At 36.6% G+C, this 22,981-nt stretch overlaps 1 protein-coding gene across 1 annotated transcript in view; it reads right to left on the minus strand.

Moving 5' to 3' along the window:
• slc25a43 (solute carrier family 25 member 43) overlaps positions 1-7,086 on the minus strand; it is an 11,075-nt gene extending 3,989 nt beyond the window's left edge. Inside the window, exons 1-3 of the mRNA XM_015387079.1 lie at positions 6,812-7,086; positions 4,956-5,197; positions 4,206-4,378 (exon numbers count right to left, since the gene is read on the minus strand). Of these exons, the coding sequence (XP_015242565.1) occupies positions 4,206-4,378; positions 4,956-5,197; positions 6,812-7,086 (690 nt within the window). The remainder of the gene's footprint in view (positions 1-4,205; positions 4,379-4,955; positions 5,198-6,811) is intronic.
• Between the last annotated feature and the right edge of the window lie 15,895 nt (positions 7,087-22,981).

A 22,981-nucleotide genomic window follows, 5' to 3' on the forward strand; every position in this document is an offset into this window, starting at 1 on the left:
TATATATATATATATATATATATATATATATATATATATATATATTCTGTAGGCCGAAGGTCCACTGCAGGAAAGTTTGAGGGTTTCTCTGGAAAATTTCAAGACTTCAGTACACAACTGAGAGTTGCTTCCACTATGTGTGTTTGCTGTTAAACAAAACATCTTCAATATACTGGGACGCGCCGGTTTGATAATGTTTTGGGACAAGCTAAGAGGAGGGATAAACCAAATGCATTAAGGAGTAAATATAACCACAAGACTGTTGAACTATTTCAGATGGAAAATGTTTGTTGGTTGTTTATTTAACCACAGCTCAGCAGAGTGACGACACAGTGGAGCTTTGAGAACAAGTCTGTGAGCCACCCAGAGCTGAAAAAGGTAGAAAAATGTCCACACTGAAAGGCTCCTGGACAGACTGTAGACATCAATTCACCTCCAACAGGCTTTCTCCTTTCTGACTCTGGTGGACTTCCAAATATTTAACCTCCTGTGGGGCCAGCAGTGTCCTGAGAGTCTTTGAGTTCACGTAGGAAATGTCGTAGATCCTGCCCGCCATCATGCGGGCTTTACGACTGCTGAGGTCACATGTGGGTGTCTTAGAATTTGCAGTGGAAACATAAAGCTCACTAAGAAGTTAAACTATAACACGCTTATCTTAAATTATAACCTTCTGCTTCTGGAAGCGTCTTTTTCATCTTTTCTCATCACTGGATTAATGTTTGACCCCGTGATTCTCATTAAACCAAAGCATTTGAATGGAAACTATAATAAAGCAGCATAGGTTTAATTGTGTGGAAACACAGCTCTCACAGCTCCTGCTATCTGACAGTTATGGACTATCTTTAGAGAACTTATCTATAGCTCGCCAGACCTGGAGCACATTCACATTCCCAGCTGCTGTTAAACCACGTCAGATCTAATAATAGGCAGACGAAACCCGGATGGAGTATTCAGTCCTTTACAGTACCATTATTCCCTCTGTGTCCTTCCCAGAAAAGTCTCAATTTTGAATTAAAGGGTAAAAACAGAACATGAAGTAATTATACATAAAATGTTTTTACTGTTATTCATCTATACGGCTTGTTTTACAATTTGATTATTCACTTTTTTCCCCCGATAAAGGTCTACCGATCAATTACTTTACAGCCCCTGTTAAGGTCATTGACTGTGCTGAGGTGCAGTAAATGACTTTGATTCAAACTTACTGCCCCCTTCTGGTAAAACAGTGGTAAGACAGTCACTTCACAAGAAGTTCCTGTAGTAGGAACTGACTACAGCAAATCCAATCTCATTTTACTATATTTAAAATATTCTGATATACAAGAAGAAAACTATATGCTGCACTTTTTTATTTTTGGAGCTTTTATATTTTGAACCTAAACAATAAAAGTTACAATCTATTAATGACCTAAACCAAGTTTCTTTTTCAAGTTAGTCAATAATGAGTTGTTTGCTTGGTTATGCAACAAAACCCTGATTAGACATATCACAACAGCCACTGACAGCATAAGCGACTAATTATTTGTTCTTAAATTTAATGTGATGAAAGGCCAAAGGGACTATGTAGCAGGTGGTAATTATCTAAAGCCTGATCACTTTATGGCCTTTTAGCCTTTGGTGCATTTAGACATCTTAGCTTTTGTGATAAAAAAAAATGCAGTGAATAAAAAAAGAGTTTATTGGTATCCTTTAATAAAACAGAAAAAAAAAAAAATTTTCTCCCAAATTACAGTGTAAAGGTTTGGTGACATCATTATTGCTTATATGTAGCAAAAATCCGGCTTTGCTTTTAATAATTGATGCTGGGTTAGCCTAGTATTTTATGTGATTAAACAAATAAACTGTAAACGGCCCAACTTGTATTGCCCCTAAGTGCGGCTGGGGATGCCAAATGATTGAGGTTACTTTCGGTCATTCAGACGATGGAGGTGACCTACCATGTTGCCATGGCTACCAATGGGCACGCTGACAGAAGCTAGGCTACAGAACCTACCACAGGCAAGAGGAAGGAAGACAGAGGTGTCAAAAGTATTAATGTTTACTACTCAAGTAGTAAAAACACGTTTGTGGAATGTATTTAGCTTTTTACTGAAGTAAAACTCTAAAGATAATTTTTTTTTATTAAATTACCTAATGTATAAATGTAAAAGTAATGCAGGACAAAATGTTAAGGGCAGATGCTTTACCGCACTACCCTATTAAAGGAGCATTTTCTTGCAATTCTAGATGATAATTTCCTTATACTTCATTTTCTAAGTTGTATACTAATGGCAGCAGTGTAAATTTAACTTTGCATCATATTGAAAAACTATTTATTTTGGTAAGGGGTGAACAAGAAGTTGGTGCAGCACACAGACCAACCAGAAAGAAATTAATAGTCTGGATGAAACCAATTATTTTGAAGGTTTTTGGGGGTTTTTTAAATACCAAAAGACCATAGCGAAAATAACCTAAATTAAACAAAACTAACAAGTCTAGTTTTAAAACGTAAGAAGTAGAAAGTAGAGATAATTACATGTATAAGTAGTAGAAGTAAAAAGCTGTCTAAATATTAAATACTCCAGTAAAGTACAGATAGCCAAAAGGTAACGAAGTATTAGTACTTTGTTACTTGACACCTCTGCAGGAAGAACCTCTACTTCTTGAGCCAACATCCCCTCCTGAGGATGAGGTCCAAATTACATGGACAAAGAAAAAAAACATTGTGTCTTTGCAGCAATTTTGGCATCAAAGAACGAATCTCTGTCCTCATGCATCTGACAACAGCTCTATTCATCTCATTGAAAAAGGCCAAATAAAGGCTTTCCTCCTGGTTTCAGAAGTAAGCACACGGGCCTGTCAATACAACTATTCACTTATTTCCCTTGGTTTAGATTAACTAAAGATTATAAATTTGTATTTCGGGGTCTTTATCTCATTACCAGATCCATGTCCTGCCATTGAGACTAAGTTTTGGACACCGGAAAAAAAAAAAAAAACTGCTTTTGGTAGTCTTGAAATACTGTGATGTTCTAAGATCGTCTCTGTGCCAGATGCAGCTTAAAGGAACCTAAAACAAAACCAATATCACACCATGTTTAACAGTTGATATGGATTTACTTTTTTCTTAAAATATGTATTTTTCCTTCTATAGAGTATATTAAATATTCTATTAAAAGCCTTAAAGATTATTGAAAACAATGTTAGTAGACTAAAGTTATTTTTTTCATACTTTTTTTAAGAATACAGATGTTCTCCAAGGTGCATAGCTAACAATCAGACTGAGGGTGCAAAGTGGAAAATATAGACCTAAACCTTGTAGATCAGCTTCATTAATTCCAGACGGTTACCTATGGTCTAATTAACCTTAAAACAAAATGAATAATCCCAAAAGAACAAGAAGCTTCATGGAGAAGTTCTACTGGTCTTTACCTTTAACAAGGATACAGTGTCTGAGCTCCTAATACATTTTTATCTTTCCTGTCTTTGCTCCATATTCAGTGTGCATCTTCATTCTAGTTGCTCTTAAAAGGCTTAAAGACTGGTGAGAAGCTGAGAAACACTTGGTTTGAAACACAGACAAAAGGTAAAGACCAACGTTTTTCACATATGCCAAAATCATCAAATCTAAAGCACTTGTGTACCAGAAAATTTTAACTTTTATTAAAACTAAAATAACTAAAGGAAAAAGGAAGCATAAATCACTTTAGTTTTTACACTTATTGCATGTTTGCCTCATTCATAGAAAAGCATCCAGTTTGCAAACTTTTTAGAAACCCATGGAAATAACAGGATGGTATGTATTCTTTTGGAGCATGGTCTGGGTGACCCTTTCTTTGAAAAGGATTTATGTAAATAGTCACATTTAATAAACTGATTAAAAGCAGAGTAGTCTGATCCAGAGTAGGATGGTCTTTTTTTTTTACTATAAAAGGGGAAACAATTTGTCTGCTTCTCTAATTTAATAAAACCTAAACCAAAGAAGCCAGTTTATAAAGTCTGACAAAACCAAATTTTATATTTTCTTTGTCTTCAGACAAAATCTGCAGGGTTTCCAGCAACTTTCACAGCATTAGAGAGATGTGGATCTGTCCCCTGTTAATCATCTTAACAGGCTTCAGTTTGTAAATTAATCGGCTAACCTAACTCAGGTTCATAGGTGAACAGAAAAGGAAGGTTACACTAAATAACATGATATGAAAATAACAGCCAAACTGATAACTCACCTGCATTTTCCGTTTAACGGTTTCAAAGGGGTATGAGAGCGTCTGAGCCACTCCAGCAGCAAGGCAGCCATTAATGAAGTTCTGCAGAGGAGTAAAGCGAAAAGATGGCTCTGGCCACAGCTTGTCTACATTCATGTAAACAGCATAGCATCCCAGAGAGAAGGGGACTGCACCTGTAGGCAGGAAAGATGTAGGAGAGAAATACAATTGAGCATTGATCTCAGATTTAATAAACAAACACAGGATAAGGCGGAGGTCTTCAACAGGGGGTCTGCGACCTCTAGGGGTTCCACAGAGATACTGCACGGGGGTCTTGAAAGTTTTCGTTGATTAGACTTTTTTTTATATTCCCCCCTGCAATTTTTTCCACTACTTGAAATGTTTTTAAATACACATTAATATAAATTCAACACACTGAAATAAACAGATAAATGGAGGCAGAAGATGTCTTTCAGTCATCAATGCACACATTCAGCGACACACAGGAGCTCTTTCAAGCTAAGCACCATTTCATTCACAACACCTGTCCCATCAACCAGGAATAACAATCAGAAATACTTTAATAATCCCAGGAAGAAATTACTTTCATTACATTACTCCATCTGTAATAGAGTGACTATAGGACCAGTTTGATATAACACAATTTCATACAATATATATAATTAGGGGTTCCCTGATCTATCTCGCCATCAGTTTGGGAATTCTTATCATGGAAAACATTGAAGACCCCTTGGGATAATGCATACATACCCAAAACAGTGAGGGAAAATCCTCTATAAAGCGCAGAGAGCCCTTCATTCCTGTAGACCTTTGAGAGCGTGTGAGCTACACCGATATAGGAGGGCTGTCTGCAGTTCTGAATGATGAGTCTGGTCTCAGCCACCTCCAGAGGATATGTGAGCAGGGCTGCAGCGACACCAGCCAACCCTCCAGCAAGTATGGCCCTCCCCTGAGAGATGGAGCCCCACTCATCCATATGAAGGTGGACTATCCTGTACAAAGAACAAATAAGCATGTTTTTTTGGGGAACTGAAATATAAGATGTTTCCGACTGGAACGTTTTTATTATTCGTCTACAACGGTTCAAGTGGTGTGGATATTGGTGTGAAAACAATTTAGCACTGAAACCACCAGCAAGAAAATGTGTTGAATCCAAAAAAATGTCTGAATTAGCTGTTGTTTCTTCTAGTAAGGGAATGGCGGGTGTGATTAACCGTTATGCAACCACTTTCGCACACACATGTTATAAAGCATGATTGACTGGACTGGATTTATGACTCCCTGTTGGATTACTGCTCAGATTAAAGCAAATTTCCTCTGTATCCATGCTGTCAAAGATCAGCAGCTTGTTTTGACCTCTTGTAACCCAACAATAGAGAACCACCGATTTCCCCTCAGTAAGGTCTTACAGGCAGCAAAGATTACAAACCACTTGCCAGGGTACTAACTCAACAACTTGAATAAAAGCAAAAGCAAAAAAGCAAAGTTTCTTTTTAAATGTTGAACAGCGCTGTAATGAATGCTTAGTTTGTCTAAAAATATTTAAATGGCAGAAAAAATATTAAAGCAAATTTTGCCCAATTACTAAACATTTTTTATGGACAAGATTAGACAGATAACTAGACTTATTCTCAGAGAGAAGGAGTAAATACTTGGAAAACGTTTTGGTACATGACCTCTATAAGATCTTTTGTTGTTTTTTTTTTTAAAGGAAAGTAAAAGTTTTTTTTTAATAAAAACATTCCTTTCAAATGTTATATTTTATCTCTATAATATAAATCAGGAATCTTTTTCCAAATTTCTTCCCATTTATCTCCAACATCCCAAAAATTTCCCAGTATTTACATATTTAAGATAATAAAAAAGAAATGATTTGACATCAAAATGTGTAAACGATATATATATATAAAAAATACATAAAATAAAATGAAATATTTTTTAATATTTTGAATATATCTCTGAAATGAGTATTTCTCATGTACTTCTAACATTATATGGTGGTGCTATTTTTTGTTCTTACCACAGTTACCATAACTGCTATATTTCCATCAGCAGGTAAATAAATTATATATATCAAAATCAATTGAAAACAATCTGAAAACGTTACATCCAATCTATTAATGAACTTTGCTCTAACTGCAAAAGCTTCTTGGATAAAAACATAATTCTAGAATCACCAAATATGATTAAATAAATATTATTGTGTGCTTTTGCTGTTCCTGCTAGGGGCAAAAATTTATCCTTAGCCTACCTGTGAGACAAAACTTCGGGCATAGCGAGCACATGAAGGTTTAAAACTGGACTGAGTAAATACAGCATTCTGATTGGCTGGAAGCAAGAGGGTGCGTCTCGCGTGATTCAAACAGGAAGTAGATGTCAGCAGACGACAAAACAATAACAGAAAAGCCTTTTTATTTGTGAATATCAAATATCTCCACTTTATGGAGGGGGATGTTGATTTTTTAATGTTGGTAACTGCACAAAGTTGCAACTCAGTCTAATTTATTGTATCTAATTTGCAGATTAACAGTCATATAAGCCGCTATATATAAAAAATAAAATAAAAAGTCCATATTTATGATCTTTGGTTTTTCTGCTAGACTTACTTCTTGTATGTTGTGAGGTGAACTGCTGTATATGGAAACAGTCGGAGACAGGAGGCCATGTTTCCTTTCCAAAATCCTCGAAGTCCTTCATTCTGGTAGATGACGATAAAAGTTTGAAGGAAGCCTCCTTTGCAGTGAAAAGTTCCCACCTGACTTTTAATCTTCACCACTTCCAAGGGGGACGTGACTGTTTTGCTAAAGAAACCAGCGAAACCGGAGCAGAGGAAGCTCTGAGAACCGGTCAGCCGTGTGTCGTTTTTCACCGAGACCACCATCGTCTCTGGTTGCTTTAGCCTGAACTCTGAACTCCTCGACCACCCGGGATGGTTTCGCTGTTCTTCGAGGGACTGCCAGTGACCTGTGTGGACGGGTCAACAATCTAAATTTAAAAACGTCTCAGTGTGACTGAGTGTGTGTCCTGTGGGAGCCTGAGGTGTAATGTAACAAAAATATTTACGTCACTTTGACTTAATCCTGTGGAGTAACTCAGACTGAACACAAGAGGGCGCCCTTTGACCTACTTTTAAATCCCCAGTTCAATAAATAAATAAACAAACTGACTGCTTAAGAATATAATTAATAACCAAATAAATTATAGAATTCCAAAAGCAACAACATTCAAAAGATGACTTTATGACACAATAAACACATTACTCATATATTTCAAAAGATCACAGAAGTTCAAATTAATATGAATATTTAATTAAAAGGTATATTTTTACACAAAATATTTCATATAGGATTCTAGTTTACTCACTAAATTCTCTGTGATAAGGTGTTGCACCATGTCATTAATATATTTTACATTTTAATCTTAAGCATAGGTGGTCAGAGGGGGAGAATAAAACTGCTTTCATCAATATAATTGGTCTGAAGTGGACTTATTGCTATGTTCAATCCATCAGATGTTGGATTCTTTTTCCAGAACTATAACAGCTATAAATATTTCATGGTTTACGTCAGCAATGGATACTTTATCCCAGGGTGCTTCAATGTTTTCCAGGCCGAGGACCCCCAAACTGATGCCGAAATGGAGCGGGGACCCCCTTATTATATATATTGTATGAAATTGTGATATATCAACCTGGTCCTATAGTCACTCTATTACAGCTGGAGTAATGTAACGAAAGTAATTTAACCCTGGGATTATTAAAGTATTTCTGATTCTGATTCCTGGGTGATGGGACAGGTGTTGTGAATGAAACGGTGCCCAATTTGAAAGAGCTTCTGTGTGTCGCTGAATGTGTGCATTAATGACTGAAAGACATCTTCTGCCTCCATTTATCTGTTTACTACAGTGTGTTGAATTCATGTTAATGTAAATTTAAAAACATTGAGATTAATGGAAAAAACTGCAGAGGGGAATATAAAAAAAGGTCTAATCAACCATATCTTTTGCGACCCCCATGCAGAACCTCTGTGGACCCCCTAGGGGCCATAGACCCCTGTTGAAGCTTTACACTGTCTGAACAGATATCAAATTAACAACATGTAATTTTATAAAAAGGGAATTAATTACATTTTAATTGTGCATATGTAATAAAAATAAACATATTTAAATAATTACAAAAAAATAGATTATTTACAAATTAACATAATTAGGTGTACATACATGTACAATGTATAAATAAAGAGTAAGTACATAAATAACTTTTCATTTTGTTTAATTCCAATTCCTCATTTTAATTTTGGTTAATTCACAGCAAAGATTACAAAACTATTTAGTCACAATAGTTATATTTTGTCCTTTTACTTTAGGTCCAGTTGAAGTTTTGTCAATACAAATTAAAGCAATATAAAAGTCACAGAATAAAATGCGTTTGTTGTGAAACTTTAAGAAAATCTATTTCTTTACGAATAAATTGAATATTTCTTTGAGCTGGAAATGAATTAAAGTTGTATATTGTTTGGCACAGACAGATTTCATTTTGTATCTCAAAACACTTTTAGGTTAAGGAGTTTTTACTTTCTATTTTTTTTTTTTTTACTTTTTCTGCCTTTCTTCAAAACTTAAATTGGACTTAAGAATAGATTTTATCTTCCCTTAAAATATCTAATTTTTGTGTTACCAGTTTAAATCTCACTATTTTTATTAAAGTCATTTTTCATTGTTCTTTAATCTATATGTCTTTATCCAGTTTTAATCAGGGGAACATTATTATTAATCAAGTGTAGGACAAAATGATTTTGTTTAAAATTTAGCACTTTGTGATTTAACAAAAAGATTGTTAATTATGTAGGATGGTGAAATTTAGATCAAATTAACCTGATTTCTTTGTCAAAGTATTAAAAAACATTTGAATCTATATCTATCTTCTTTAAAGTAAAATATGACAGTAATTTGGGTGTTTTGCAGTAGTCACAGAAGTACAGCCAACTTTTTAAACAATTGATTATTTGTAGATCATTTAATCAAACTTTGTATAAAGACAAGTCATTCATTAAAGTTTGATAAAAATATTTTATAAGCTATATTAGGAACTATTTTAATGAGCCAAAATGATACAAAAGATATTCCACTATGGTTTCTAGCCATATTTGATTAAGCTGCACCTAAAACCTATTAAAAAATAGCTAATTACACTTAAAATGTTTAGTCTACTGTGTTAAAAAGTTTCTCATTAGTTTAGTTTTCTCCAGATTCTGGTTTTCTCATTTGAATAGGAATATGTATAATCTGTTATGTTTTGTTGTTTTTGTTTTTGTGTTATATTCTTGTGATTTGCCAATGGTTGTGGAGCTGTTACATACGAAATAAAAAGTAAAAACACACACAGGAAAAAAAAATTGGAAATGTGCTCTAAATTTTAAGAATTACAAGAATATGGACAAGTGTTGTATTTCTAAAGAATATAGTGAGGGAACAAAAGAGTATTAACACTTTTGTGATAAAGATTATCAAGTAGAAATATTGTTTTTATAACTTAGCCCATGTAATTTCCTTACTAACAAAAACAAAAACAGTGGAAAGAGCTTTTGTGTTTCAAAGTATGGGGAGTGAATCCTTGAAAGAGTCTAGCTCCAGGACTGAAGCCATGTTCAAACATAAACTAGCTCACATTATCATGTATGAATTCACTTCTCAATGGATATATAAATGCGAAACAGGTACAATTACATTGATTAATATTATTAATATGAGTGACAATTATCTATTGTTGATGTTTATGCAATTATTCCACACAAAGAAATAGCATAAAATATCATATAAAGTGTCATTTCACTTTATATATGTATTATACATAAGGCTGAAACAGTGATGACTAGGTACATGTAACTGTTTATTCTGCATGCATTGTATGCTGTAGAAAGGTGAAACATTGCGTTGTGTGTTTTTATTGGATTGTTTGCTGCGTTTTTAGGAGAATTTATGATTCATGCAGTCTATGGATAATGGCCGGGAACATCTGCAAGTTCATACTTCTACCCACTTCTTTGAACAATATACCCCATTAAACTGCCATAAAAATCACACACACATAAATATTAATTTATCTAGTTATTTATTTATGTATAAATGTGATTTGTAAATATCCGATAAACAATACTTTTTTTTGTAATACTGTGATGTATATTGTAGTATCTACAATGCCATTAAAAATGTTCAAATCTCAAGAGCTCTGTTGCATTTTACCACATTAAACCCACAAAGTAATTCTGCACTGGATGGATAAAAAAAAAAAATGTGTTCCAGACCCTTCTTTTTTAAAAATAAATGTATTTTCACTTTATTGCATGTGGCCATAAGTCAATTTAATTGTTTTTCTTGCAGACTTGGACATATTACTCTAACCCACAAAGAAGACATCACGTAGCTCTGGGTATATGTTTAGTCAGTGTCCTACTCTGTCCCATTTTAACTGCATTTTGCAGCTTTTAGCAGGTTATTACCTTTTACTGATCTATATCCATCGTCCCATCAACTCCAACCAGATTCCTTTTCTGGGCTGAAGAGAAGCGTCCCTACAGTATGAAGGTGTTTACACCATGCTTCCTAATGGAGATGATTTCCTTCACAAACAGCATATTCCTGTTAGTCTTAAAGTTTCATTATGACATCATCTACTGTACAGTACATGACTTTCTTATGGTTTTCTTTAAAAATATACTGGCTCTACTTCTGCTGGTTCCACCTCTACTCGCAGGTCAGCCAGTAGAGGTGGAAGCAGCAGTGACATCTTTCAGAAAGAATAGGGAGAAACAGACCAATACTTTAAATATTAAAAGCAATCCTTCTTATTCCTCTCTGTCACAGTTGTATTCCACTTTGTGTTGATCTCTCACATAAAATTCTCACAAAATACATGCACGTTATTAGCAAATTTGTAAACAAAAAAAACAAAAACAAACAAACTATAAAGCTGTTATATGTTGGGGTTTTTTTTTGCATGTCATTCAATACAGTAACAGTTAATATTAAAAGAGAATAGTATAAACTGCAAAGCAGATTTACTTCCTTTTTAAACATGCACAATACACAGTTTGTACATTAAAGTATAATTTTTTGGTTGCATTCTTATGGCTCAGACGCTTTATCTCCACCTCAGCATTTCAAAAGACTTTTCAAATTTTTTGTTGAAAAGGTTGGATTTAATCTGAAATTTGACTGACTATGATCTATGTCAAATGTCTTATACTACAGATTATTCAGAGTCTTTGCAGATTTCTTCACCATGTAACTGGTTTTCTAGGTGCTATTTAGGGCCAGGAAACACAACAAAGTGTTAAGTTTCACTTCAGTTTTTTTGACTCATGATTAGAGGACTGCTTTAAATTTTGCCTTAAATAAAATTACCTATAGCACACTAAAAATCCTTAACAGCTTGTTATTTACTATGCAGCTGCTACTATCTGCATTTCCTTGCATGGGATTGATATTTAACTGTTTTCTTCGACATTTTTTGTCTTCTCAATAAGGCGTTTGTATTGTTCGGAAAAATGTATGATCTTTACGACATTGTATTTTCTGTTTGATCATTTATGGGCAGCACCCTTCTGTAGATCATAACCAACTATGAAACTTTGTGAAATCCCATGAGAGGTCTCATTTGTATAGAGTCAGATTTGTACAGTGATAGAGGCAGAAGTAAAAACTGTGCTCAGCTTAGACTTTATAAATGCATTTTCTTTTCTTTTTATCATCACATTAGATCCTGCCATGAATTAATGAATGAATAAATGAATGAACTTGAGGGACCTTCTGCGTGTAACAAACCTCACCTTAGCAGAGCTTCTGCACGCACTGTTCTGCACTCATTAAACCCAAACATATATAACTATATATGTAAACAGTTTTTAACCTACTTTTTTTTTCTACTTTATTCATCAAAAAAAGGTCTTGGATTAATTTAAAGACCCTTCAGTACAACCCATTGTCCTCCATATGTCGTAAATTGTCAATAAAGCTGACTTTGACTCTGACTTTTTGTGTATTTCTATGATGATAAATAACTGGCTATTCTATCTTCTGAGTTAAACGAGCTACCTTTATCAGTAAAGCAATGACATAACGTTTATCTTTATTACAGTAGCTAGGGTGCCTTGCTAAAGTGTTTATAATCCTTGAACTCTGTTACATTTTCCTCCTTAACAACCACACAGTTCTATAATGTTTTTGATTGGATTTTATGTGACAGACCAACACATAGTTCCACATAGTTGTGACATTGAAAAAAAGGAGGCGAAGACTTTAAAAAGCATTTTATACACGAAAAACTTAAACTTGTGGTATGCATTTGTATTATAACCCCTTAAGTAAACACTTAAAACAGCTGCAAAGTATTTGGAGGTTTGTAACTAGCTTTGTGCTGAAATCTTTCAGCCCTTTCTTGTTTGCAAATACGGCAAAGGCCAAATACATTTTTGGTTTCTTCCACTGATTCTCAGCTGGGCTTTAAATAGGCCTCATTTATGTTTTAGCTAAGAAAAATTAAACAATATTGACATTTTATTTCAATGTAACATTATATGCTTGTCTGTGTTGGTCTGGGGTATTGAATAAAAACAAAACACACTATAGTCTGTGGTTTTAATGTGGTGAAAACGGAGTGTAGGTTTCAAATACTCTCATTTCCTCTTTATAATTGAAGAACTGCAGTCAAAGTTTCATCCTAAGTCGGCACCAGACAGATTTGTCATCGTTTCCCTTGTTTTCTTTACTGTACCCAACAGCATACTGTAAATCACATTTGATTTGCTCTAAAGCGTATTCACCAGCAGGGACTGGATTTTTGCTGTCCTGTTTCATTCCCCTGTTTGTTTTTCTCCTCGTCTCAGCCTCCCAGGGGACCGACCTCCGCCCCCTTCCATGACAGTCTCAGCAGCTCCACACGAGGAGCCCACCTTCTGTCACTGGCCACTTGGTTCCTTCACAAAGGACTTTTTTCAGAAACAACAGAACCCAGGAGAGGAAATGACAGCCTGATCACAAGAGGCTGCTCCTTACACTCCCCCTCACTCCGACTTCTGGGGTTTGTTTATGGGTGTGTCCATGCCTGCACTGAACATGCGAGTCTTACTTTTTCTAGTTTATACCATGAATAAATATTATCTTCTCATATGTTAGGAGGGTTGGGTCCACTTTAGGAGGTGGAGGAGGTCCAAACTTATAGGAAAAAGGAGGACCTCATTGTCACATGTGTGTCATACTCTCAGGTCTTAAAGATAAGTAATGTATCTTATCAATTAATGCTTCAACAATCAAACAGTCAGCTGCCAGCCCGTCTCCTCTGCTGTCCTTCCTATGCCCCTCACGTTGCCCCTGCCCACCACAGACCTTGCACTGCCTCCTTCCTGTATGTATAACCATCCCCCCGGCCCCCCGGCTCCTGCATGGACGCTTCCTCTGTGAGGGAAACCAGCGCGGGAGCTGCCTGCATGCCTTTGTGTCTCTGCTACAGGCACCTTGCTGCAGTCGTAGGCTGGCTGTGGTATTGTCATTCTCTGGATGTCATGCGCAAGTCAGTCCTTGATCTCTCACTTTGAAGTGCATTGCTGCAAGAACCTAAGAGACCACTATGGGCTCAGGGTGGTCAACAGAGGGCGCCCAATACCAGAGGAGCCTGCATGAAGGCCTCTGCCTTAGTTCTGGTCAAAACCTCACAGTCTGCTGCAATAAAGTTCTCGCCTTTTTTATCTAAGACTGCCACATCACAGACTTGTGTTGGTAGGGTAGAGAGAAAGGGAAGAAAGGGTGGGGGAGGGTGAAGAGGAACAGGCTGTGGATAGCTGACACCAGAGTCTGTCTGTGTGTGTTGGTCTTTTTTTGTTTTAAAGGAGTAGGAGGGGGGTGTTAGTGAGAGAAAAAAAAAAAAAAATCAGGGATAACTACCATTCACTGTAGCGCTGCGTTCACACCTCTGAATGTGAGGCTCAGGCCAAACTGGTCCTGGCTCACTTAACAGGAACCAGAGACTTGTTATGCTGAGAGTCCTTATTCTGATTTTGAGATGTATCCGATGATGCAAACTGTGAAAAGGCTGTCAGGATTTGTTAGGATTTAGCGCCTCATTATTGGGAAACGTCTTTATCCTGACAGACCTGTAAATGCTCTTACAGTTCCTGCAGAGTGTCTGTAAAAACAAATTTCCATTTACTTTATTGGGATTTTATTTGACTGACCCACAGTATTACATAATTGCGAAGTAGAATAAAAGGAATAGATGTTTTGCACGTAGAAATCTAATAGCTAATAATCTCGGAAGCTGACAGATAATTAAGAGTGTATATGGTGTGTAATTTAATCTTGGCATACATGGAGACTATCTGTGAAAGTTTAAGAGGTTTACTCAAGAAGAGTATTTAGATTGTTTTTCTGGTTTCAATGAAATGCAGAACAAAACCACATTTCAAACCATTTCTTTCTATTATTTTAGCAATCATCCATTACCTCTTTAGTCAGTTTAGATGAGCAGGAGGTCTATAATGTCTAAGGAGGCAGAGGAAAACTTTTGGCAGCTGTTCTCCTCTTATCTTCCTATGTACATTCAATAAATCAATACCAAATCTAAGGAACAGGAAGCCAGATGGCCTCCCTGCAACCTCTACAGGCCAGGCACCTCTCAGGGCCTCCCCGGCTACTGTAGCATTGGTGCATGCACCAGTCCTTTGAAGGCATACACATTCAACAAGCAGCTCAATGAATGACTAAAGGGAACAAATAAGCTGTTACGACTCTGCTCAAATCAGTGTTTGTGTTTCTGTCCACATCAAAGGCCGAAGCCTTTTTGATATGCGTCCCCCCGCACCTTGATCTGAGCTGCGTACAGGTAGAAAGGAGGAGCAGTCTATTGAGGACAGAGAGGGTCATGTCACTGCCTCTCTCTCAGCCCTGGCTCGAGGGTATGCTGACCCAGACGGAGGGTCTGGTCATGCTCCCCTGTTCCCCAGGGAGCTGTTCCTTCTTACCAGCATCAATACATCTGATTTATCAGTTGGCCTAATAATTACACACTTTGAAGAAATATTCACAGGAATTTGGAACATTCTGAAATTGAAGATTTCTTTTTTTGATAATATTCAAAGAGGAAATCTTGTGAATGGATTTGATGGTGAGAGAGAAGTCAGGCTTCTAACTCATTTTGATTTCAGTAGCCAGGTTAAACAGTACTCTGACTGAATGGCTGTTCACGGAGCGGTGTGAAATGCCAGCTCTTTTTCCACGTGGGAGTGGGTAGGGGGGAGTTTCCCTGGCCTTTGTTTGGCCCGCGGTCGAAGAGCACTCAGCTATTGTTAGTGGCCGAACCAGCCGGCCCCTCAGACTCTCCTTTGCCCTTCTTTGTCTCGAGCAGCGTGACCATTTCCTTTGCTTGGGTCAGAGCAGGGTCGTGGCTTTGGACACCAGTCTCCCCTGTCTGTCTGCCTGAACACATCCAACAATGAGGCACGTGGAGTTTTCATACTGTAACACTGGCAGATTTGGGTATTTTTTTTTTTAAATAAATCCTAATACACCGAAAAATAACATAGCCTCATATAAGATCAACGTTAAGGTTGCTGTCTATACTGAGCAGTTAAAAGTGCAATACTCACACCTATCTAAACATTTTACATATTTTCTTAGTGAGCCCTGAACACAGTGTACAGGTCCAGGATGAAGTTGTGAAGAACAAGGGTTATGTTGTAAGTTGCTCATCTCACAGTTCATTCTACAATCCTTTATTTTGAGGAGGTTTTAACTGAGTTTTGATCCATATTACGTCTCTTTCTTACTGTTTATATCCCTTCAATGGGACCTGTTTTGTTCTATTGTTTTACATCTTAATTCATTTTTTTTATTCTTGTGTAAAAAAAACAATTTCAGTTTGATCTATGCCTGTGTTCCTTCATCTCTGCCCCTGTTAATCATTCTCTGTCCCCCTCAGCTCTCTGCCCTCATTGTTTTCAGCTGTTGCTCATTTCCACCTGACTACTCTCACCTGCTCACCACGACTTTTCTATTCATTCTTTCTTGTATATCAGCTGCCTGGTTTTCATCTCTCATCACTGTTTCCTTCCTTTGTTATTTCTATGCTTGTTGTTCATGCCCTATTCCCCATTTCCAGTTCCTTTTATACAAAGTGCTGCATGTATTATTGCTTCATCTCGCCTCTTGCTTTTATTGGATTCTATTACAAACCAAACATGATTTGGATCACTAAACTGAGAATGAGAGGACAGTTTAACACTGAATATTTCCCTTAATACACCATCCCTGTTAAACAATGTGAAACAAAGATCTACAGAGTCCCATTAACAAATCATTACTCTTCAAGTGAAAGGCAAGTGTCAAGTCAAAAATTGGACAAGTCCCAGGTCAAGCCCTATAGTTTAAGTTTTAGGACATTAACAAGTCATGTTGAACTATCCCTAAAACGTTAATGATTCAAATAAACTATAGGTGTAAATCAGTATTTATTTATTTGTAATATTTTGCATGTTTTCTGCAGTTTTTTTTTTTTTACTTCAGTAAGAACTTTAAGTCATTCTAAAGAAAGAATCAAGTCTTCAGTGTTCAGGTCTTTGCCGAAATACGTAATTCATGTCTCAAGTCATCAAATCTGTCAAAGTCCGCACCTCTGCCTGTAAATCGGCACATTTTTTGACTCAGCAGCATTGAAGAAGAAACACATGTAAAATCTGATGGACATTGACCCTTAAAGAACAGAGTTTGGGTCCTTTGGTTTAGATGGTAAAATGTTTTAATCTAAATTCTGACGAAATGCAAATGAAAATCTTTCATAAGACTTAAAAGTTTATATAGTTTAACACTTTTTAATCAATCTGACTGAGCCTGAGCTTTTTCTGTAAAACAAAGTAGAAGAAAGCAGATGGAAAAATAATCCAAAATAGTTGCAACTGTTTTGGGTTATGCGTATGTATAGGATCTTGAGCTCTTTATTTACTACTAATGCCCCACTTTTGGATTTTAGTTGTACAAAAAAACTATAATTTTCCTTTATCACCTAATAATTATTTGCCATTTTAAACTGCGGCATAAAATTACTTAAAGTCTGTGGCTGTGAAAGAAGAGTGATTCGGCCCTTATACTTTTTGCATAAAAACACAGATAACCGCTGCACTCCTTTAAAGTTATGCAACTGTTGAAGACAGGACAGCTCCCTCCCTCTGTCCTGAGGCCTGCCTTATCACGGCCTGGCCATCACACTGATAAGAGGAGGAAAGGCCAAAGGGGCCGTAAGAAACAGCGCGCATGATCCAGGTCAACAGTGTGAGGAGACTGGACTCAAAGGGGAGGGAAGGCGGACAAGAATATTATCTGATAAGAGCCACAGAACTCTTTTGATCTGAAAGGAGCTGATCTTGGGCTACAGGGTGTCCTGCTGAGTGGACGAGAAGAATCACACAGCAGGTACAAACAAGCAAGTCCTTGAAGATCGTCTGAGAGCGTATTTAAACAGAGGTTTTCTGACTGAAAAAACACACATTTGAAGGGTTTTAGCAGTGAAATTCTTATCATTTTAAGCAATAATCTGCTTTGGTTTTGCTGTGAATTCCCAGCTAATTACAGGCCTTTAGTTTTATCAATATTCATAGAAGCCTACACAATCCAACTATAAGTTTAAATGCCTCAACAAACACTGAAAAGGAGCGTGAATGTCACAGTTTGGTCTGTGATTTTTGAGCCATAAGTCACTGATCAAAAGCTTGTCTTCATGGAGTCCAGACAGGACCTGGGGGCTGCGGGACAGGCTGCAGCCTGAAACAGATGCCTTACCGTCTCACCCAGGGCAAGCAGGAGGGAGGGACGGTTTTTAATCTTAAGTGGCCAGAGTAGAGGGAGGAGTAACCTAGCTCCTGCAAATATAAAGCATCCTTAAGAATCACTTACAAGATGACTTCAGGTTACCTGAAATCAGGGATACTGTACTAAATGACACATAACACACATCTTGCAAAAAATCGGCCTAATCTTTCACTGTTGAATTTCACTTACCATTATATAAATATACTACTTAACATAATTGCTATGTTCCGGAATAATAGAATAGATAATTTTGTATTATTCTCTTTCAAATAGTTTCAGGGTTTACATTCAGTAAGATAACTATCCTTAATTTTCCACATTTAAGTTAATTAAAAGCACATCTATGGATAACTTGTAGAGAAACACATCAAAAAGCCCATTGCCTTCTGCTGTGAGATCACAGGAAATCCAAGAAATCAGCCAAAATATCAGGTAGATCTGCTATTATTCAGAATAGCTCTGCAAGCAACTTAGTGCAGAAAATGCATTTGTACAACTTTATAAATAGGCCTACTCAGGGATAACATCACAAAATCAGTGTCCAGAGAAATCTGGACATGGGTCATCAAAACAGACAATAAGGATTTCATCAAGTTAATAAAAAAGTTAATGTTTCAGAGTAGCCATCATTGATCTTACCTTCATCATTCATCCATACCATCATTAATCTATGACTGATCTTACTCCAGCAGAGGATTTATGGGCACACCCAATTACACAACAACCAATGGCTTAAAACTCCAACAAGCTATTGTAAGAACTTTGACTGAAGTCGCACAGTTTATTCAGCAGTTATACACAATATCAAGAGAATAATATTTTTTTTTCCGTCTCATTATTTAGGCATGTAGAAAAAAGATTTGGTATCCTAACCGACATAAAACAGGAAAAGTCTCAGACTCTAATAGTCTCTCCAAGAACAACTATTTGAATTATTACACTCAGTAATTTCTAAATCATATAGAAAGTAATTGTAACTGTATTTTTGGGAATCTAGTAAATGTGATTTTGAGGCAAAATAAAGATAATATTTTAATTTCCTTTAAAGGTTTCTCTATAGGTCATGTTAGACAATGGCTGCAAGGTATCAGGACCCTGTTACGTCCACACTCAAATTAAAGGAATAAAGATGTAAGGAGCCTCCATTATCAGCGCTCTCTGAAGCACTTCAAAGGCTGTGGTGGAGTGAGAGTGCAGCTGCCTCAATGGTGTGAGTTTCTCTTTTCCCACTGCAGAGGAACTTGTTTGTGTCAAGGATGTTTACGGATCCCAGGAAAGACAAACGGCCAATTTCTTGTTTGGAGGAGCTCAAACACAGAGCTGTGTGGCCGAGAGGAGTGAGTCAGAGACTCAGGGTCTATCAGAGTAGAAACAAACAACAGGAATCTGTTTGTTTGCAGGCATTCAGCAGGTTTTCTACCCCCCAAGGCTTACCTTTACTCTACACAAGATGTCACTCTTTTTCACTAAACTCACCAGCAGCTGAAGAACACTCTCCAGCACATTCACGTTTACCTCATTTTAAGATGTCAGCTTGATCAATGAGAGTCTGTGCAACTATGAAACCACACATGTTACAGTGAGCTAAAAGCATCTGCTTTATTGGTTTTAATTCTATTTCAAATTAAGAGTTTTGCCACATTCAGCTAAATTTGAGCCAACTCTATGCATGGATTATCTTCAAGTTGAGCAGTTACATAGGAGGCATTCTTTATGGAGTTTCTTAGTTACTGAGATGACTATTCTTCAATTATGTAAAATGAAAAGGTTGATATATAGATGTTCTGAATTTTTCTTGATTTTAGAAAATTGAAAGAATGAGAAAACTAAGATTCTGAGACAGTCAATCTGGTTTAACATCCATCTATTAAAATTAGTCTAAACTCTATTAGATTGTACCGTTTTGGTCCATCCTGTTAATGTTAATATTTACTACTCTGTGCTAATCTAATTAGGGACATCTTTATTTGCTTTTCCTAAATATTATTGTTCACTTTTAAGAATAAACAATCAAAACTTTGGAAGTTGAATCTTGAAAAAAGCTCTTAATTTTTTATTGGTTTGATATGGTTAGATTTAATAGGAATTTTTGGGGTGTTTTTTTTTTTCCAACAGCAATTTTTATTTTTTCCAAAAAATGGATGACTGGAAGAAATTCAGAAAACATTTCAAATATCCATTATTGTTGAGTATATCATCACTCTATCAATCAGTGTGGTCCTCTCTTCTCAGCTCTCTTGTGAAATGCTGACAAGTTGACATCGAACTGTCTCCAAGAAAGGTCTGAGCTTCTATCAGCAAATGTTGCTTGAATTGAAGGTTTCCTTCCAGAGCTATAAATCCTGAGAGGAACAGACTTTCACAGGGTATTTATGGCACAGACTTCCCTTCCATTCTGCAGGGGGTAGGGTGTTTTACACCATTCATGTGTCACTGCCCTTTTAACTACAGCAGAGAAAATGAGCATTTTTCCCCCTCCAATCTACATCCAAAGATTTCATTACACTTCATTAACGATATAATACTTTCTCCAGATCAAATCCATAAAGTAGCATCATGTGCAAGGTAAGCTGGAAAATCCATAAATTTGTTTTATTATTAACATATTATTATTATTATTATTCAACATAAATAGTAAGAAGTTAAGGCTTCAGTTCCATTTAAATACATGATATGGACATAAATAAAATAACGAACTGTCTATTTATAAAGTATTTGGATATCCTGTTATTCTTTAGTGAATTTGGCAAAAAGAAATGCCACAATTAACTTTTTAAATCACACAGCAACCTAACAACAACGAGGAAAGCCTTTCCAAATATTTAGCGACACGATTCCAAATTAAGATTTTGATTTTTATTCATTCATCAGAATAAGAAGCTTTTGGAACACTATAAACTAAAAACAGCCATTAAAGTTCGATTACAATATTTTATTTTAAAACAGTCAAAATCAATCAGTTTAAGAGCAGCTTTTCTACCTTGGTCACATCAATCTGTAAATAATCTACTGGGTTCATGTCCCGACCTGACATGCCTTACTCCAGATGTGCTTGCCTGAGTCCCAGCCTCTAATTTTTCTGTATTTTCTAAAGTACAATCCACACAGAATGATGCCGCTATGGCTGCGTATGACTGCAGGGAAGGTATTAATGAGGTTTTGCTCTGTTCTCCCACGTGTACTCCCACACTTTCCAGCCAACATTTCAGGGAACAACGTTCAAAGAGGCTAAGGTCTGTTTCAACATCATCGCCCATCTAGCTTCAGGCAAACTGCAAACAGTCCATCATGCTGGGCCTTAAAGAGAGAAGTATGTTTGAGTGTGACTCTGTGTTTTCAATTCCATGAATAGAATAAGGATCAAAGTCCATGTTTGGGGTGTTCTTTTTCCTAACATAAAATAGAATAGAATACAATTAAACTTTATTGCCATCACATTTTGTCACAACTACAAAGCAACAAAATTCGCTCTCTGCATTTAACCCATCCCTTGGTGAGCAGTGGGCTGCCATTGTGCGCATCCAGGGAGCAGTGTTTTGGGTTAAGGGTTTTGCTCAGGGACCAAGAGATGCAGTTTGTGGCAGTGGGGTCTGAACTCAGAACCTTTGGGATCCAAGCGCAATGCCCTAACCACTAGGCCACCCCTCCTAACATGTTTAATAACAAATATCTTTTTGCTTATTCACATTTGGATTACTGTACATGTTACAATGTCAGAGAACAAGGAATTCCAGCACCTGAATTTTAGCCAACTTTACCCATTTCAAAACCTCTTTTGATGGGTGTTTGGAATCGGTGTCCAGCTGTGTCCAACTTTAAACTATCTATCTTGCACTCTCACCCTGAGATTAAAGGACAATGTTTGGGAGGTTTAGGAACAAGCTGGGAGCAATTAAGCATTAATCATGCAATGACATTGAAACAGTTAGACATTAAGTGTTTTCTGTCCACAACAGAGTAGGTTTTACCTCAACCTGAGTACCAAGAAAGAAGCCCCTGCTCTAACATCCACACCTGAAGGTCAATTTATTTTGTAGCTGTCCACAAAGACAAGCCAAATACCTTCTGGAAAAAGAATAATTAACAATCAGATGAGACAAATATGAACCAAAATGACACAGGATGCTTGGAGGACACAATGGGAGGATTTGAAACCTAAGAAGTCGGTACTAGCTATCCAGCATGATGATGACAGAATCCTGTTGTGGGTATTTTCACCTGCTTACAATGGGGAGGAGAAATTGAAGGAGCGGTGCATCTAAATTTGTCAATATAACCTTAAATCCACATATAAATAATTGAAACCCGGACATGTCTGGGTATTCAACTCCAAATACACTTCATAACTGGGTTTGGAATGAGTTCGGCAGGGCTGACTTAAGATCTAGTGCAACCTTCCCAAACCTCAACGCCACTGTGTTGAAGGCTGCTTTCATTTAGACATCAAAGTCTAAAAATAACCAGATAATTTGAATAAACTATTCTAAGTGGACTTAGAGCAGCATACACCTGAAAATTTTTGCAACTTGTTTTTTTCTTTACTTCTTTTATGCATGTAAAGATTTGACAGGATTAACTAATGCATAACTTCTGTTCTCAAAATTTGCTGCTCGATGATCACATTATCTTGGTTGTTCTTGGTTGTTCATCATGATTGTGTGGATACTTCTTGCTGAAACTGCAGCACAATTGTATCATTAAAATCGCATCAATAAGCTACACAAACTAGTAAAGGCCCTTTAGAGAATTTAAAACAGCAAACAGGTGGTCTTCAGATGTAATTTATACCCTTAACAAGAAGCAGGATTGCCAATTAAATCACTTGCATAATGTCTCATTTAGAAATGTATTCATATCAGCTGAGGATAGAATCTTTATTAAAGATATTGACACATGTGTGTGTGTGTGTGTGTGTGTGTGTGGGG

The sequence above is a fragment of the Cyprinodon variegatus genome, unplaced genomic scaffold (genome assembly GCF_000732505.1).
Source record: "Cyprinodon variegatus isolate N-32 unplaced genomic scaffold, C_variegatus-1.0 Scaffold385, whole genome shotgun sequence".
In the NCBI taxonomy this organism is placed as follows: Eukaryota; Metazoa; Chordata; class Actinopteri; order Cyprinodontiformes; family Cyprinodontidae; genus Cyprinodon; species Cyprinodon variegatus.